The sequence below is a fragment of the Falco cherrug genome, chromosome 1 (assembly GCF_023634085.1).
Source record: "Falco cherrug isolate bFalChe1 chromosome 1, bFalChe1.pri, whole genome shotgun sequence".
Lineage (NCBI taxonomy): Eukaryota > Metazoa > Chordata > Aves > Falconiformes > Falconidae > Falco > Falco cherrug.
This window is the reverse complement of record NC_073697.1, coordinates 54,662,431-54,681,381: the sequence shown is the minus strand read 5'-3', so window position 1 is coordinate 54,681,381 and position 18,951 is coordinate 54,662,431. Positions and strand designations below refer to the sequence as shown.

The following is an 18,951-nucleotide window of genomic DNA, read 5'->3' as shown; positions in this document are numbered from 1 at the left end:
GAACCAGGCACAATACTGAAACAACACTCTCAGGGTTTAGACTTGGTATGTAAAGGAACCATGTCTGAACCTGCATTGAAACTGTAGAATCAACTGTTCACGGGGACTGTAAATTATACCCATTGGAAAACGATGAGACAGTTTCCCAGCATAAGATTTGCATTCCATGCCAGGTCAAAACCTTTCAACTCTCTTACCTTTTGGTGGAAAATAGGACTTGCTTTCTGCTTTGTGAGGCCAGTCTACTACCAAAGGCCCAAATCGTCTGAAGCTAGCAGTAATTTCATCTAAAAGAGGTACAATAGTTGCAATTAAAATAAATGACACAACTTAATGAAAAAGTACTACCAAGCAAAGATCTTTGTTTCTAGCAATGGCTAACATTTCATGGAAAAAAGAAATTAACAAAATTTCCAACTTTCATAAACAAAAAACTTAAATAGACACATCTTCCAAAGCGTTAATACTTATGCAATATATTTCTGATTATTTTAAGTCTACATTTGTTTTTTATTGCTTAATAACAGGAACATTGCGGAAGCATATGGGTAGCTATAGGCAGTGGTAAAATCTGGTGTGGTTCCTTAAAATTCAGAATCAGTTTTGAATAAAATCAAAACAGTTTTCTGTTTAGTGATGTACAGTTCAAAGCTTTGTAGGTAGGTACTCATATAATATATGCCACCATGATTATCATGCTAGCAGTTTCCAGCAGATACCATGCACAGAAACTTAAAATTGCCTATTTAGAGGTGGTTCTAACATAACCATAAATAGTGCTGTTGCAAGATCTGCTATGCTCTATGCACAACTTTGTGATGTCTTTCTATCCCAGCTACTTTCCTTCCTGTCGCTGACTGTAAGAACCTTGGCCATGAGGAAAAAATTAAACCACTCTAAAATCTACAAGAGCAATAATTCACCAGACACAAATATGCTCCATTCCTTTCAGTCTCATCCTGCCGTCAGCATGTAAGCAGGCAGGGGAGAGGGAAAATATATTTGTATTAAGGGCAACAGTGCACATTTGAATTAGAAGCTAAAGAGCATCAAAAAAAGTTGAAGTATATCAAAATATACTCCTTAAGTACATTGCAGGAGAGCATCACAATGAAGATGAAACCAAAACATGGTCTTTCCATGTCTGAAGGTTAATTAACCACAGTCAGGTTATTTGGTTTGCAAGTTACTCTACGATTACAATGAACTTCGTAAGGGGAGTTCTGTTTACATTACAAAGCTAGCATGTAATTTACATTTATCTGCGCAGGAGAAACCCAATACTAAACAGAATAATTACTTCAAATCAGCACTATTGTACAAAGCTATTCCAACCGCATCACATAACAATCCAAGCTTCTGTGGCACATTTTAAGTTCAATGCATCACAGAGCGCTCTGCCACTTGACCTTCCTCTGCCCTAGTTCCTCTATTTATGAACAGGAATAATATTAACCTTTCTAAACCACTTCTGAGATCTTCAGATAGCAGTAAAACAGAATCTAAAATTCAAGTATGAATGTAAGTTTTCTGCGAATACAGAAAAAGCAGACACAGATAGCGGACACTATGGAAGGCTAAAATGTATTTGAAAGGAATACGCAAGCTAAGCAGGAGCACAAATTCCAGGCATCACATGCAACTCTACAATGTGCAAATGCAGAATCGGAGACAACTGAACCATCTCAAAACCAGAAGAGATGGATTACATCAAATGATATTAAGCTCAACATATCCCTCAACTCTTATTAAAAATACAGCAGTTGTAGCTTTTTACACCACAACATTGTTTTGCTGGGTGGATTATTCCTACGACTTCATTTAGGTTTTTCAAAATCCTTCTCCCTCCCTCCAAACTCAGTTTCCTAAGTTTTCAGGCAGCTCACCTTCATCAATATCTGGTGGAAGACCTCCAACAAACACTTTCCGGGAAAAACGCTCAATTCTTTCTCCATTCTGATGAGCTGAATAGCAGGTAGGTGAATTCAAGACTCCAACTTGATCACTATGACCATCGTCCAGCAAACCATCATCTATTGGGAAGAGGGAAGAACGGCCTTAAAAATAAAAGATAATATTACACATTAAAATAATTTTGTGGCAGTAGATGGCTACGCAGTATTGGGGTATGGGGGAATATCAGTCTGGAAAGTAAAAATGAAAATATCAAGATATTAGAAAAGTACACATTAGTTTAAAGAAAAGCTAAGAAAATGAAAAACGTATTAAGATTTCAAAAAGGAAATTCAAGATTGCAAGCCGACATCACTGTAAGCATACTAATTCACACTACATTATACTGTAGTTACTCTGCTGCATCCAGTAGGAAAGTAGTAATTTGTTTTTAAATAAAGGGTCTTATTTGTGAAGAGAACGTATTAAGGGCTTCTTAAATGACTTTCATTAGCTTCAAGTTAAATTGGTAACTTCTATCACCTGAATGACTAGTGCATGTCTAAAACTCTTACACTTTAATTGAACAGAGGGAAACAGAAAAAACATGTACACGGTAAGAAGCTTCAAACAGGTATGTTTTTTCATTTCTTTTAAAGGTATCTGAAGTTGATAATGTAAGAATGGATTTAATTTCTAAGAAAGCAAAAGAGAATTTTAATAAATATGCAAATTGTGACACTTGAAAAATGATTCACAGTGCTTATTTACCCTTCTTGCTCTCAAATTCACCCATTGTGGCAGGAAGCCTTGTGGTGGTTCCTAACATGTAGCAATCTACAGTAAGACTATAATTACCCTGAAAAGCACATGTAAAATCTCAAAAGTTTACAGGATGGCTTTGCAAATGCAAACTGATCAAAGCAGATGTATAGATAGTGTGTGGGGGTAAAACTGTGGTAATTCTGTCCCAATTATTTCCCCCCTATTTAATATTTACAAATTTTAGAGAACTCCAAAACAAAGACACTCAGAAGGCCTGGATATGCTTATTCATACTTTCACTGCTTTAGATTAGCAAAAATTAATTACAGTTTCAAATTCGAAGTCAGTATTTTAACTGCAAATAGTCCCAAAAGAAACAGCTTTGTGAGGCAAAATAAATACCCCACATCACCGTTTCTTCTGAAGTGCAATTTCCCGTTTCTCTCACTCATTTTTTAAATAGCTATTTTAATTCAACTGTTTTCCAAAAAAGCAAGCAGACAAAGCCAAAAGACAACCTAGCACACTTTTGGGAAGCAAGTTAATTTTCCACCTCCAAAAGCCAACTTCTTCCAGATTTACCCACTACAAATATGTACGTAGGAGCAGTAGGTCCCTGACAGCTGAGCCTGCAGTACCTTAGCTGTAAGCCATACTGCAGTCTCTAACTTCTGTCCCCTCTCAGAGGAACACTACCAGGGAACACCTGCAGGAACACCTGCAGACATTGTGTTTATCAGCTAGGGGTGATAACAGTATGCAAGCCATTCACTTCCAGAAGACCACCTGAGAATCAAATGCTTAAAGACAAGGCTGGAGAGCAAACAGCAAGCATCATGAGCAACGAACTGTGCTGTGGTGATGTCTAATGACCCTGATTTGGTACCTAAATCCATAATGAAAATATCGTACAACAAAACTACCAAGTAAGATGATGGAAAACAACCAAACGTAATAAAATGTCATGAAGATCACAAAATTAAAAGCAGGACCAAAGGACTGTACTAATTAACAAAGACTGTAACCACAACACCTTTATGGTGACATTTCCCATTTATGTCTTAAGTAGGAGTACAGCAAATGCACAAAACTGCAGCAGGCTCCTCCTTGCCATTACGAATGGTGATATGCATATTTGAGAATATGACTAGTGTGGAGCAAGTGACAGCATCCTTCTTTGCCATCATAAAGATACATTCAACAGCTAGATAACACATCAGTAGAGTGGCCTTCAGAAATGGAAGCATGTAGCTGGTGCTCAGTGGGCAGAAAAGTGAGGAAACAAGGGAGAAACAGTAAGGTAACACAGTTGGAAAAAGCGACCAGGCAGATTCTTCTTGTAAATCATCTATTTAGACACAAGAGGAACAAGATCATGCTATGAAGACTACCGCAGCTGAGTAATGTGGATGTGAGTTTCAGTTATGAAGACTAATATGAATGATGAGATCTTAAAGATATATATAAGAATTGGGAAGATCTGGTTACACTATCAAGAAAGGGGGACATAAAAAATTACTGATGTGAATGATGATGAAGATGGAGCTGTTATAGTAGTGCCAGTGAAAGGAAAAAGTGGCTAAAGGAAGAAATAAAACTCAGATTGGAGGAACTCGTAGGAAGGGGCAAAAGTGGAAATTTTAAGGATTTTTCACTAATATATTGTGAGCTATTCTTAACATCTTAAATCTAAAATGACTAATTTAGCTGGGTTATCTTTATAAAAAAGCACACAGATTTGCTCTTTACCTCTTCAAGTCTCTATACTGCAGGAAAAAAAATGACTTAAAACCATGCCAATTTTAATAAACCTGTTGGCATCAGAATATTGCCATAAAAGCATTCAAGCATGTGTGGCGTGGTTAGGTTTTATTCTCATTTTTTAAAAAACAACATGCAATTTATACTTAAGGGAGATGTCAGTTCAGACCACAAAAATGACATTTTTGTGTTTCGCTAAAAGTACTCAGACAATTCCAACTTACAATATACACAAGTATATAGAGGAAAAATCATCAAAGAATAATCCTCAGAATAACTGATTTTTCACCCACAGACCAATGTTAAAAATCTAAGAACAACAAGAATCTAAGGTGGTTTTCCCAGTACAAATTAAATTATCAGAACATATTCTGAAGTAATACCAGAGAGACCAGTTTTACTTCAATGGAGTAAAGGTTTGCCAAAAGCACTGTAGCTCCTCAGAGAGCTAAAATGACACAGAAGACAATGGATTAACACATTTAGAGTAACATGCTCTATGTGACTCCTAGTATTTTCTTCTCCCTCCTCTTCACTTCTAAACATCTCTCAGATGAATATAGCAAAGATGTAATTTGCTAGGCTTTCTACATTTCTCCCAATGACTGTGAATTAAAAGGATAAGCCCTTTCAAACACTTGTTTCTTTTTGGTTTATGACAATGCAAAGATTTAGGCAGAATCTGCCAGGAACTGTCAAAACACAATTGTACTGTTACATACATTGGCCATGTCTAGATCATCATTCCTCTTTACATCAGGGCTACCAAGCAATCAATTATGAACCAAGATCAAGAGAGACACGCATGAACTTATGTGTATGTTGTGAATACTGCAAGCTATCAAAGACCTTGATGTTTTTGATGCACAATTTACATGGTCTTTGTAACAACTGCAGGTCACATCCTCCTATAGTTACATCACTATAGCTTTTCCAAGGTCAGTGAGCATATATTGGCTTATACTACAAAAATCTGTTTACTAAGAATTGTCTATCACATTTCTTGCTAAGTTTATGGAAGGCTTTTAGTTTTTACTCTGTACACTACCACTTCTACAGAAGCAAAAGAGAGTTAGAACAATGAGCAAACTGTGTATTTTTAAAGGAAGCAACGACTGCTAGCAGTAGCCACTAGCATGAGCTAAATTATGATTAGAACTACAGTGTTTTAACTGATTAAAGGATTTGTAATTCAAACTCCTGAAAGAGATCAATGCTCCTAACAATCCAGACTGCAGCCCTCCTTCCCTCACCCCCTCCATCTTCCCCAAACTAAGACAACATACAGATAAGTGTTTACAATCAACAATCTGGATTAATTAATCATAACGATCAGTAACAGCTCAATCAGAATTAATTGTACTGTAACAAACAGAAGTGAATTACCTCGTCTTCGCCCATAACTCCTCGCTGCATGCAAACAAAGGACAAATTGTAAAATGTCAAATAACTGTATCATGCCCACATGCTAAAATATTTAAGATACAAAGAACTATGTGGGTAAGCGGTAAGTAAAAATCTGCATCGGTACTTGCTACTGATAATTGTAGATGAAAATGCATTAAACTAAAGTCTCACTTTACCATACTATTTTACACTAATTTGACATTAGCACCAGCTGTAAAGAACATATTTCAACATGTCTTTATACTTGATCTTAACTTCATGTTAATTAGGGATGCATAAATTATAGTATCATTGTAATTCATCCTCACAAATGTGATCCATATCTTACACAAGTGCCTAAATAACACACAGGGTAATGAAATGGTAAAAAGGAAAATATTACTTTAAAAAGCACGTAGCAAGTGTTAAATTAATCACAGAAACATCCTGGTCCATGGAACAGTTTGTACAGTCCTTTGCAGTGTCAATACAAATGCTATAAGCCGTGACCTCCCTTTTTCATGAAAAGACCTAGCAGAAAATTAACCACAAGGTTTTGTTTGAAACAAAAGACTCCTTGTGGTAGCAAACAAAATCAGGGCACAAGTCACAAGAAACAGCATTGTATCAAAAACACTGCACAAAGGCAAAGCAACAATTTCTGACAGACTGCAAGTAAATCCAAGATTTTCTTAACTTCTGAGTTTTGCAAGATTTTTAAGGAAATCACGGTTATAGCTACAGTTCAGAAGATCATACTGATTGCTTCTCTGCCTGAAAGCTAGGAAACTAAAAATAGACAGATTACTAATACAAAAACTATTAAGCTGTGTGTAATTTCTTAGTTACATTTCCACAAAGTATTTTCTGTTCCTGTTTTACAGACGTCGTATCTCAGAAAGATTACTATCATCATTACAGCACTGTAGTTAAATATCCAAATAGAAAATACCACTGTAAACCATGATGTTACAGCAACAGTTATAAACAAAGATTGCTGTTTGTTGGCATCACTGTTTTGATTTTATTAGTACTCCACACATACATGTCCCTTAAAAAGTGAATGTGGTTCTGGGACATTGAAACATACACAGGCTCATAAATTCAGTGATTCATTAATGTCCTTTGCTGTTCTGTTCTTATATTATTAAATACTTACACCCTGGTACCTCCTATTTGCACAGGGTTTTTCAAAATTTTGAGTCAGTACAATGGCTTTTTTTCCCCCCTTTGTTATCTTGACCCCTTCCTACTAGGAATTCATTGGACTGCTTACAGAATTCTGAAAATCTCTCTCCTTGTTTTTTCTCCCTTAAAACTGTTGATTTTTTACACAACAGTCATCATATTCCTATCCGACTTCCATTGAAATCCCTTTCAAAATTATTTGCTTTCATCTGAAAGAATAACTATTGACGAGGACAATCTTTGGCTTAAAGTTTTTCAGATCCTCTTTCTGCTAGTAAGCCAAAACAGAAAACCCTGCTTTTGGAAACGGACCTTGGTGTCTAACCAAGTAGGAAAACCTAAATTCGGATTTCCCAAACCAAAACATAACAGTCTTCTGTGCGATTAGCTTGCTCATTAGTTGCCGTTGCAGTTGCATGGAGAGACCAATGCCAAACTTCAGACTCGTTTACCCCTGAAGCCAGGCACAAGGCACACAGCTCTACATCAGCGTCGCAGCATGTACAAATCCTTTCTGACTCTTGGCCCATGTGACTTCCACATAGCATTACCGGTAGTGTCACTAAGCTGTTGTCTAACCCCCGTATGACTTTTTTTTTTTTTTTGTCTTCCAGAAATAAAACAAGAGTAACCAGGGAAAGGTCAAGTGCACCACACCCCAAACAGTAACTGCAGTGCTGTGTTCTCTCTCAGAAAAGTAACACACAGATGCATATTAATAAGCATCTTTTGGCATAACCTTAGTAATTTTCCTTATCTTTTGCCACTTCTGCTCTTTTCTGCCCACCAAACCGGCTCAGCTATTTTCTTGTATTTTAATAGTTAGGACAAGCTGATACACATAAAAATAATTTATTACAGAACACCTGAACTGCTTTTATTTGTGCATTTAAAAATATACAAAAGTAATTTGAAGGAGAAACAGAAAGGGATTACTGAAATGCTAAAAAACCCCCAATGCAATTCAGCTTAAAAGGGTAGCTGCTGCAGTGTATTATAAATATAGAAATGACAATGACGTACCAAAGTTACCTGTGTATTCTTTGCTTCAGCAAAACAAAGAAATCATAAAAAATGGGATAATGGCTGTACTTGATGTTGTCACATTGTTTACTTTACTTGTACAGCAAACCCCCATCCCTGATATTTATCAGTCTTGTCCATTTAGATTGCAAACTCATTTGGGCAAGGATTTTCTGTCACTTTGCATCTAGAAAAATATGATCCCACTTTTAGACAACCAGTAGGTCATAAAAACCAAAATACATGGTTTTGCAAAACTCAGGGTTTTTTGCTATTTTTATCCAGACTTTTAAGACCACAGTGGTTATATTACAGGTAAGTCCTAATAACAGTAAGTGCAAAGTCTTAACTGTTGCTAAAAATGTTTAAGCAAACATATCCTATCTTCATGGAACTTCAGTTTTTTAATCCCTTTGTATTCCATACATACACATATATATATATTTATAAACTTTCTTTCAAAGGCCAGATACTACTTGTGAAAAGTTCCACTGAATCAAACTTTTAGTACATTGTAAGCAAGGAGATTCTTTCTGAAGATACTAGATTCAATTAGAAATATTTCTGTATTTATTAAAAGAACACACATGTTTTATGCCTTTCGGAGCACATATGCTTCTGTATAGAGCATGCAGTCTGTATAAATATGCACATTATATATTTACCTGTAGATTCAGATATACATACAGTTTTTTAATATATATGTATTGAATATATACATCTACATAATTAGGGCATATGTTTAGATAAATAATTGCAGGGGAGACAGCCCTCAGGGACAGGCCAGACACCGTAGGCAAACACTTGATTTACAAGAACAAAAAAAGCAGAGATTAAACTTCTTCCTTCCTTCCCAAACGTTCAAAGAGTAAGTCATACAGAAATACTTCTTCTATCTTTTAGTCTATAAAGCTGGATATCTTAATTAGCCAAACACTCTGAAAGATTTCAGATGAGTGAGAAAGTACAAAAGAGATACTTTTAGTCTAGAAATTTACATTATGCAACACATGCAAGAAGTATAATGATGCCAAATAAAAATTCATTTCAATAACATTGGAACCTTCCAACATTAATAGTGCTGTATATACAACAAAGATGCTCCCTTTAGTTAAAACCTTGTTTCTGTATCCCTGAAGTTGCATACTAATAAGGCTTAAACCTGTCAAAAAAATTAATACCCCCCTTCCTGCAATTTAAATCAGCTCAGAGATAAAAACATGAGACAGAAACACTTCTTGTGCATGTTTAACATCAAGACAATATAAATGTAACTTTCTACATTATGTGACCAATACTATTACACAGATAGCAAATGGATCATTTCTACTATATTCAGAAAGATATTTGAAATCTGTATCAGAGATCTAATATGTACGTATTTGAAGAACTCAGCTGAAAGACTGAGCTGAATTAAAAATGTTATGTTATACAACAGGAAAAATTACTAGGCAAGCTTTCTATATTTAAAGATAACTATGCAATTTATGATAGAAGGTAAGATAAAATACTATTTGTCACTAGCCTTCCTGATTTAATGATCAAATAGTGACAGTGAAGTAATGAAGCCTTGAAGCCCTTTTCATTTATACCTGTCATTTAAAAGAAACCCATAAACAATTGTGGCAAAAAATTCCCAAGGGTCTAGACTAAAAGTGGTAGGTGCCCGACTCCCATTTTATTCTATTGGATTTGGGTGCCTAAGTTCTATTAAGATGCGTTCAGAAATCACATCTTTATAGATTTTAAGGCTGAAAGAGATCGTTATGACCATTTAAGTTTGGCATGCCTAATAGACTACAGAAACTCATTTAGCAATTCCTGTACAGGAAGTTTAATAACTTCTCTTTGAAGCAAAACACCTTTTTTTTTCAGAAGCATATTCCGCTATAATATCTTTCAGATGGAAAGTCTTATACTCCCTTGTTAAATTAATCAAATGGTGAATTATGTTTCAATAGCCATTAAAAAAATGCAATGCATTAAAACTACAAAAGGGGGGGAGCCTTATAATGGGGAAAAAACAGCCTACACCTCAACAAATTGGGCTTTTGTGTAGTTACTTGATACAGGAAGGTTCTACATTGGCAATTAAAGATGTACGCAGGTAAACCCATTCCAAAGTATACCTTTTTGACTTTTGAGAGATAACAGTCATTAAAAATGCATTGCTTTTTCACAGCTTAAGCTGAAACAGATATACAATTATCAGACATATAATTTATTAAAACACATAAATCAGCTTTTCTTGGTTCATTTCATTAATTTAAATAATGAAAACTAAATATTAATATTAGGTACAGTTCAGTAAGTACACTTTAAATGACCTGGAAAAGATCTATCATTTAAGAAGAGGAAGAACTAGCTAAAAGTAAGTTTTATCTAGAAGTGCTTAGTCTTAAAAGGGTTGAGGAATGCCAGCCTGGCTCATGTCAGAACCTTACTGGGGCCCAGAAAAACTGGTCCATTAAAATCAAGTTAACTAAAATCCAGTGAGGCTAATGATCTAGTCTTAAGTATTAGTGCACACATAGAAGGGCCCAGGATCCTTAAAAATGTTGGTGCTTTTCTTTCACAAAGGTCTGGAATTCCTGCTCCTCCTTGTAGTGACTGCTACATTTACTAGAGAAAGGAAGGGACAAATCAGTCTCTGGATTACCAGCTCTCCTCTTCACTACTCCTCCCTCTGAGGCACCAGTTACAGGGATACAGAGGCGTTAGCTTGAATCCACTTAAGCAGAGAAGAAAACTGGTCTACAACTTTATCAGCAAGTGTTCAAGCCATAATTCTGATTACCACACATTTGGCCCCTCAGTTCATCCTAATAAAGAAAGGTTGTGCAGAGTCTGAACAGCTGGAGCTTCCCAAAAGCTTCTTGAGCTGTGAGGAGCTGCAGTTCAGACACTCCAACTTGAAATAGCTCTGAACAGCGTACATGATTGCACTGGACTGCACTGATGAGTACATCAGACTCTTCAAGCACATGGCAGAGAGCTTAGTTATCTAAGGCTCCACATTAAATTCTGAAGCGCACACCTAAAAATTAGGTGTTGCAGCACCTGTATTTTAGATACGTAAATTGTTATGTTTATTTCACCTACTGAAGGCTGGAAATAATATTGAAGCTTTTAAACAGGAAAGCTGTCAAATTAAGTGCTAACTCCCAAACTACAGTAAAAACTACTAGTAATAATAACAAACAATATACTCTTCAGTGCATATTCTAGCTCTGTGGTAAGGTTTTCAGGATAGACTGATACCACTGAGATGGATGCTTCCAATGTCCATGATAATAGCAAAAACCTTTTTCCATAGAGTAACAATGCTTCCCACATGCTCTTTTAGCATACAAAACTATAAGGAGAAGCTCACCATTTAAAGTATTAAAACAGTAAGAATTTCTTACACTGATTGCATTGAAATATTTCACAGTTCCTCGTAAGATTACTTAGTTTTTAATACCTTCCCATCTAACAGCAGATTACGGCAATTGCACATACACCACCTCAACAAACCACGGTGCATAAGAGGTCTTATTCTTGCAGTTAAATACAGACAGTTAACTGTTGTAACATCAAGCACATCAACATTCAATGTACAAGCATCAGGATTATGGCCTGTGGGGGCTAAACACTGATTTTATTTCAATATTTAAGTGGCTATTTTCCCTTTTCAAGATACCCTGTTATCTTGAACAGCTATTCAGTACCAAAGGATCTAATTCTTCAGATGTCCATTGTGCAGTATTTTCCTTTACTGGGTATGAACCTAAACCTGAATTTCCTTAAAATTTTAAACATTTATTCAGTGTTACACACGGGAAATTAGGCATTTTATATCCATTTGCACAACTGTAAATGACTGTGCAGAAGGATAAGTTTAAAAAAAAAAAAAAAAGCTCCACAGAACTAAAAATCTGAAATAACTATTCCAACCGTATTTTTTAATATTTAGGTCTTTACTGGTTAACATTTAGAACCATCGAATCACTGACAAAAGTATAGTTGCTTTGTGTGCAACAGCTTCCACATTTTCCAATCTGGAGAAGTTGTGTCATAGGTCTAATTTTTCCTAATGTAGAAAACATTTCAGTGTGAAACCCCTGATTTATTATTGACTTAGATGGATTACCAAGCTCTGCTTCCTTCTTTAGCCTTGAACAAAGGCTAAAGTTCATGCCTTCACTGAGTAGCAGATGTTCATGGAGTTTGACCTACTGGGAGAGGAACGTGAACATGAACTCCAACTTCAGCATGTTTCACAGTCAGAAATATATTTGACAAAGCCAGTTCCAAAACCCCCAACAAAAATAAAACGTTATTTCACACAGGTGCAATAGAAAGTATCTAGTTCACCCTTTATTTACACAAGATAGAAAACCATGCATTTTCTAGCCTTCTCATTTTTCTAATTCCTGTTTCTGTATAACAGATTTATAGCAGATCTTTGGAGAACATGCCACTGGTTTACTTGAGAACAAAAAAGAATAGCGCATCATTACGAGCATTTCAGATTTCAAATAAGCTAGATATAATGAAAAGCTGTTGCAAGATTAGCTGTTGCCATTCACCTCTAAAAAATGGCAACAGTCCCATCAGTGTTGAAGACTAGAGGCAAGTAATTCAATAACAGAATATAATAGTATAATTTTATACCAACATGTCAGATTTAAGCTAAGCTAGAGATAATTAGAAACTGTTATAAGACTAATACTTACCATTTAACATCAGAAGATTGTCAGTCCCTGGATGTGGATAACTCAAGCGACCTTAAAAGAAAACAAAACCCAAAGAACAAAACAAAACAAATGCAGAGGTTTTAGCTACTATGCTAGAAAAAAAAAATGAAAAAAACACTGCTTAGAATTTAAGTATAAACTGTATTTCCAGTTTGCCTAAGTGAAATAAAGAGCTAATATTTAACTCCAAGCACATTAACCAACAATACCCTTGACCCAAGTTAAAGCTGACAAGAACAGACTTCTTAACCTTAATTCTCTGGTCATAAGATCTGCAGTGTGCTTTGGGATCAGCTTCAATAGGATAAAGCCACTTTTTGTTTCATGACACCCAGAAATAGTGCTGACTGCTTTAGTCTTCTTCTCTTTCATAGTGACTGTGAATAACTGTACTATGCACATTGCTTAACAGAGTGGCATTTCTACAGTTTAGTACTTCTCCACTGAATCGATTTAAGAAAAATTATGTTAATAGGAATTAAGGCATTAAAATTTTATTAACCAATTTATGACTGTATCTTGGTGTATTACATATAACCATAGTATGTAATATTTTTCAGTAAGCCTGGCAAAACTAGAGTACTGGTTTATCTACAGAATTAACAAAACTAAAGAATATGATAAATAACATTTTCAATATTTTATATTGAATAAAAATTACATTAAAACCTCATTTCCTGACATTAGAACTTTTAAAGTATTGCATTTTACTACGCTGGTGGCATGTTATACTTTAATAGTTAAATGAATGGTTTAAAATGCACAGCTGAAGTGCCTGTTCACTACAAATTCCTTTTTATTAAAGGAGACTTTTTCTATTTACAGGAAGCTGCAAACATACCAGTAGTGCACACTGACCTAGAGAGACATTTACAATAGCTGCTGTGTTTGGAAGAAATGTGCTTTAATGTGCAAAAGACTACATTTACATCTATCTTGCTATTTAAAGATACTTGCTTGCTTACTTATAGTATATAAGCGTATAATAAAAAATACTGTAACATAAACATTTATATCTCTTGGAGGAAAAGAGAACGTTTGTGGAGGCATAAAGAAGAATCCAGTCAGGAAAAATGGGTGTTTAGAACTGACACAGGTTTCAAGAGGAATATATACACAAGTGGCTTGCAAAATGTACATATTACTAAGACACTGTCATACCCAAATGAGGCTCACTCAATCTAAAAAGAAACACAGGGGGGAAAAAAGACGGGGGTGGGATGGGGGGTGAGGGGTGGCCACGACCAAATCAGCAATCTATATATAAGGTTGTCTAACTCTGGTTCCCCTCCCCTACACTTGGTAAACCTATGTGATTAACAGCAAAAGTAGAAACTTCTTGGAACAGTAGTTCTGTGTCCCTAGGGACACCTTTGGCATTGGATAGAACACCTTTTTGATGAAAATCTTTGAGTAATAGGGTTTAAGTTTTGTTCTTCCCCTTTAGGAAACCAATATGATAATTTTCAACCAAAAAAATATAGAAAAAGCATACATAAATTCTTACACTCAAAACTTCAAAATGGTAAGATTAAGATAATTTAAGATATTTTATCCAGCCTTATTATTTACAGGCATTGTGGTAGAAAGATTTTCATACAGCCATGGACTATTTCTCCTCCCACAGATTTCATTATAAGAATGGATGATATCAGAACGCCTGCAGATTAGGTAGGACCTATGTGCTTTGGAATTTGAAAGTGTGGAGAAAGTGATGAAGGGCAAGGGCAGCCTCCTGGAAAAGGGAAGATGAATGCAACCCAAAAGGACTCGGCTGTCTTCTCTAATTTCTACAGAATTTTTGAGCAGGCTTAGGGAAGTTACTAAACTAAACAAAAATCTTTGTAGGAGCCTCTGTCTTCATATTCCTTGTCTTCAAGATGTCCAGTTTCAACCTATAAGCCACATTTTTGTCACGCCAAACATTTACAGCTGTATCTAATGTTTCTTGGAACTACAAATATTTTGCCCTGCTGGTACAACAGGAAAAGAATTAGGAGCAAAGCAACCTTAAATTGCAGTGTGGGAGCTGCCACTGGTTTGCTCACTTTGCTTTACTTCTTAGTTCTTTGGTCTACAAAAGTAATACTTATTTGGCTAACAGCAAGGATTTTACAAGATTATTTACTGTCATCAGCATGTTCATATATTGTGCTACAGAAATATTCGCAACAATATGAGCTTTTTCTTGTACAGCAGAATGCTGTATCTATCTAGATTAACAATTGAAACCATGAGAAATTATCTCATCTTGAACCTCCTGAAGTCTGTGGTGACAGTCTTTCTCCCTGTCTGTATACATTTATCTTCTTTTCCTATTCATCAAAAGAGCCAAAAGATATATATTTTCCTGTAATTACTACAGGCCTAGCAGAAGAGAGAAGCCCAGGAGTGTCAACACCTGGCAAGGAAAACTGTTTCAGAAGACAGTAAATTCTGGGTTTACAACTCCGGTTTTGCATTCTTTCGTTTTTATTTCCCCCCCACCCCCAGCTTCACAAATAAGCTGCATCTGAAATGATGAAAATAGATGCCAAACTGATAAAGTTGAAATAATTAAGCACTCCTCATTAAGGGGTGGGGAGGGAGTGCACTGGGCAGCTGGACACACTACTGCAGCATAAAACCTAGGAATTCACAAACGCAAAGAAACCCAATCTTGCTGTGTTACAAAGCTGAATTTGCTGGCTCAGATAATGATTTGAAGGTTAGAAAGGAAAATGAGTAACACAGTTCTCAGTACATGTACAGCTATACTGATACTTCTTTTAAGTCTTATTTATATGGTTATTTCAATGAAATCATACTTTGTAATATTGCATTCTGGTGAACTTAATACTTGTGTTTACCACGTTGTCTAGTATTAGGACTTACAACCTTAAAACCACTTCTAGCGTAGATGGCTTGCTCACTTTTTCAAAATACAATCACTGCTATTTGGTACATTAACTTGGATTCTCATCCCTCAGATTAATCTGTTGAAGCAAAATGTAGTGTTTCTAGGGTGTCCACCTGAATTTAACAATATAAATTCAGAACGCTACGCATCCAACTGGGTGCAAGATCAGTCTCATACTCAGATTACACTATTTTTAACAGATTAATTAAATGGACATATACAATATCAAACCTCACTTAAAACACCAGTATATAAAATATAGAAGATGGGAGCACCATCTTGTAATGATTCACTTTGTCCCTATCACATATTTCTTCCTAGTCACCTATTTTCACTGCATGTTGTTCCATGCATTTAAAAAAACACCCAAAACCCAAACCATTTTAAGAATTGCCCTCACCGTAAATCCTACCTAATCGTATCCTACTTCAATGTCAGTAATCTAAAATCATATAAACTGTTCAACAGATATTCTAGCAATTCCAGTGGCCTCCACCTGCTTAAAAAAATAAATTAGTAATACATAGATGTGTTGCTATCTGGAACAAATACAATGCCTAATATTAATGTACTTGATCATAAAGTATCATTCTATAGAAATTTTCTCTGTGCAACCTGAACTCGCAACTTTATCACATTACAGCAAATTAATAATGTATCTCATGTATCATGGCTAAATTCAAAACAGTATTGCTAAGGAGAAGCAGGTATGTTTGGCACTTCTTATGCAACTAGAGCTCTACTAAATTTAGCCCCCCTCCCCTTTCACATCTAAATGTTAATTTTAACATGTTAATTTTAACATGTTAACATGTTAATTAAAATGTTAATTTTAACAGAAATACATGCCAGGCAGTTCTTACAATGTATTGTTTCTATCCAGACAGAAAAAAACAAAAAGCTTGCAAATAAATTTTGATGGGCCAAGTTTATCCACTAAATCCAATTAAAAGTCTTGCTAATCCAAACAATGAGGAAAAAAGCAACAAACTGTTTTAGCTACATTTTTGGAATCTCCTGTTATTAATACAGGCAATGAAAATTGAATTTTTTTGTAAGCCTCTTGAGCATACAGATGTAGTTGTGCTTATGCACTTTTCATTTTAAGGCAAATTCATATCTACTTTTGGAAACGCTTTCTTTCTGTTCCTATTTAACTAAACTGTTGGAGGAATCTCTATATTACAACATTTGGGATAGATTTAAATATAACAACTGCTTTAAACATTGCTGACGCACAGTTTCACAAGTTTGCAATTTGATGTCTACTCCCCCTCGCTCCCCCCTTTTTATTAGTCTTAAATGGTTGAACGAAGAGATTGAGAATCACAAACTCCTTTCCTATCTTTTTTCCAGGAGATTTCCTGACTTCCTGACTAGCAGAGTAAAAGCTTCCAAGCTAAGCTTTTCCCAAACTACTATAACAGATCAGTGAATGGTTGAGGATTGCAGCAGTTTCAGAGAGCTGTTTCTGAATCACCGTAGATAAGACAACAGCACAAAACTGTGTTTGGACAACACCTAGTTACAGAAAGCCTAGATTGTACACTTTCAAATGCTTGTGTAAGAGTTATGTAAGTCATAATGAGGCCAAATGTCTTGTCTCCAATAAGCAATCTCTTTAGGTAAATCAGTCTATCAGTCCTAAATATATTCTCTTCTCATAGAAAGTCCCTATGACAAAGAGGAAACAATCTCTGTGTATAACTTCAAAGCCTTTTATATGGCTAAGAGAGCAGCTTTTCCTTCCACACTTTTTTTGTTCAGCTTCAGAAACTCTTTTCTGAGAGCAATTAAAATTACTCTAGGAAGCAACTGTATAACTTTAAACCTTAGAGCCTCGTAACACAAAAGATAACACAAATTTATTTGAAACCGGAAGTTACCATATGCAAAGAAAGCAAATGTTATCTACTGTGCTGCTGAGTCACCCGTGCTTTCATTTTACTTTCACTGAGCATGCCAGCAGGTTGCTTTTAAAAGAAAGATGTCCAAGAGATGAAAAGCTCAACTAAACCAATTTAGAGGGGAAATAAAACCAAGAAAAAGCAAGACAGACTAAGTGCATGTTATTTTTCCCCACAGATAAGCCAAATAATAAGGGTTTACTTTTATTATTTATTACTAGCTATACGTAAAATATGTTTGTGTAATTTTCCCCAAAAAAATTTGTTTTGCCCCTCACAAAGAAGCAGAAGAAAAATCCAACATGAAGTTAATATTCCTTCCTTTACTCCGGCTAATACAGCTATGGCTAATTCAAGTTCAGTACTATCTTACACGTAGCTTGCAAAGCTGTAAGAGAGTTGGCCAGGAAACAGAAATGAATTGTGAATTGAATACAGTTGCCTTATAAAAGACAAGCCTTTAAATTACAAGGGAAATACCAGAGACTTTACTAGAAAGATGTTTAAACTGCCTCTCAATTCTAATACATATTCTGTGCAAAATATAACCATTCTTCTAAGTTTCTTTCATAACCTGTTTTACCCCAAACGCATTGACATTCCTGTTTCTGAAATGTCTACAACCCAAGTTTTTTTACATCTAGATATCAAGAGGCATTGGCATTTGGGGGAGGAGGAGAAAAAATGCAAGTACATAAGAGGTATGTCTGGAAGAATTAGCCTGAAATACATGGGTATTGGTAGTATATCAACACTGTAATTCTTCTCTCAAAATCGTTTTAAGGGCTATAAGAAGAATAAAAAAGAGTATTTAAGAATAACAATGTAAAAATGAACTGATTTTAGTTTAACTTCTATTAATTTTAACTTCAGTTTATATTCCATTGATTGGAAGGGGTAATCTTATATGTTACTTAATGTCTTACTATGAACTGCATTTCAAGAAAACTATGTGGGAAATATTTCTTTTAATATGAACAGTATTTCTGCTGCAATGACTAGTGAAGTTAAGCATTTATTCCCTATTAACCTGCCTTGAAAAAGTATCTTACTGAAAGCTAAAAATTACTTCTGTCTTTTGATCAAGTCTGTAGTAATGACTAAACTTTGTCTAAGTGAAGCCAAAACTATGCATCTGTGAAAAGTCTTTTGGCAGGAATAAACTTAGCTTTCAGTGAATCATCTGAAATAAAGTTTTTTCAAGTTCATGAAGACAAAAATGGTGAAATTTGACTTCCTTCTAAAATGGATCTTGAAATGCAAAACTTAAAGCTGTGAGCTAGTACACACAGTGTCTGTTCTGCATTGTGCAAAATCTGAGACAAGATGCTTAGTCATACTCCAGATACTGTAAGCAGCTAAATCTGAAACACGTGCTTGAAATTCCAGG

General features: G+C 35.4%; 1 protein-coding gene across 4 annotated transcripts in view; it reads right to left on the bottom strand.

Moving 5' to 3' along the window:
• The window catches only part of CPEB2 (cytoplasmic polyadenylation element binding protein 2), a 55,144-nt gene that overhangs the window by 17,711 nt on the left and 18,482 nt on the right, over positions 1-18,951 (bottom strand). The window contains exons 4-7 of one of the 4 annotated variants that reach the window (XM_055701278.1): positions 12,735-12,785; positions 5,806-5,829; positions 1,887-2,057; positions 198-287 (exon numbers count right to left, since the gene is read on the bottom strand). In XM_055701278.1, coding sequence (XP_055557253.1) covers positions 198-287; positions 1,887-2,057; positions 5,806-5,829; positions 12,735-12,785 — 336 coding nt within the window. The remainder of the gene's footprint in view (positions 1-197; positions 288-1,886; positions 2,058-5,805; positions 5,830-12,734; positions 12,786-18,951) is intronic. The other 3 variants (XM_055701293.1, XM_055701285.1, XM_055701300.1) reach the window with 3 other exon arrangements.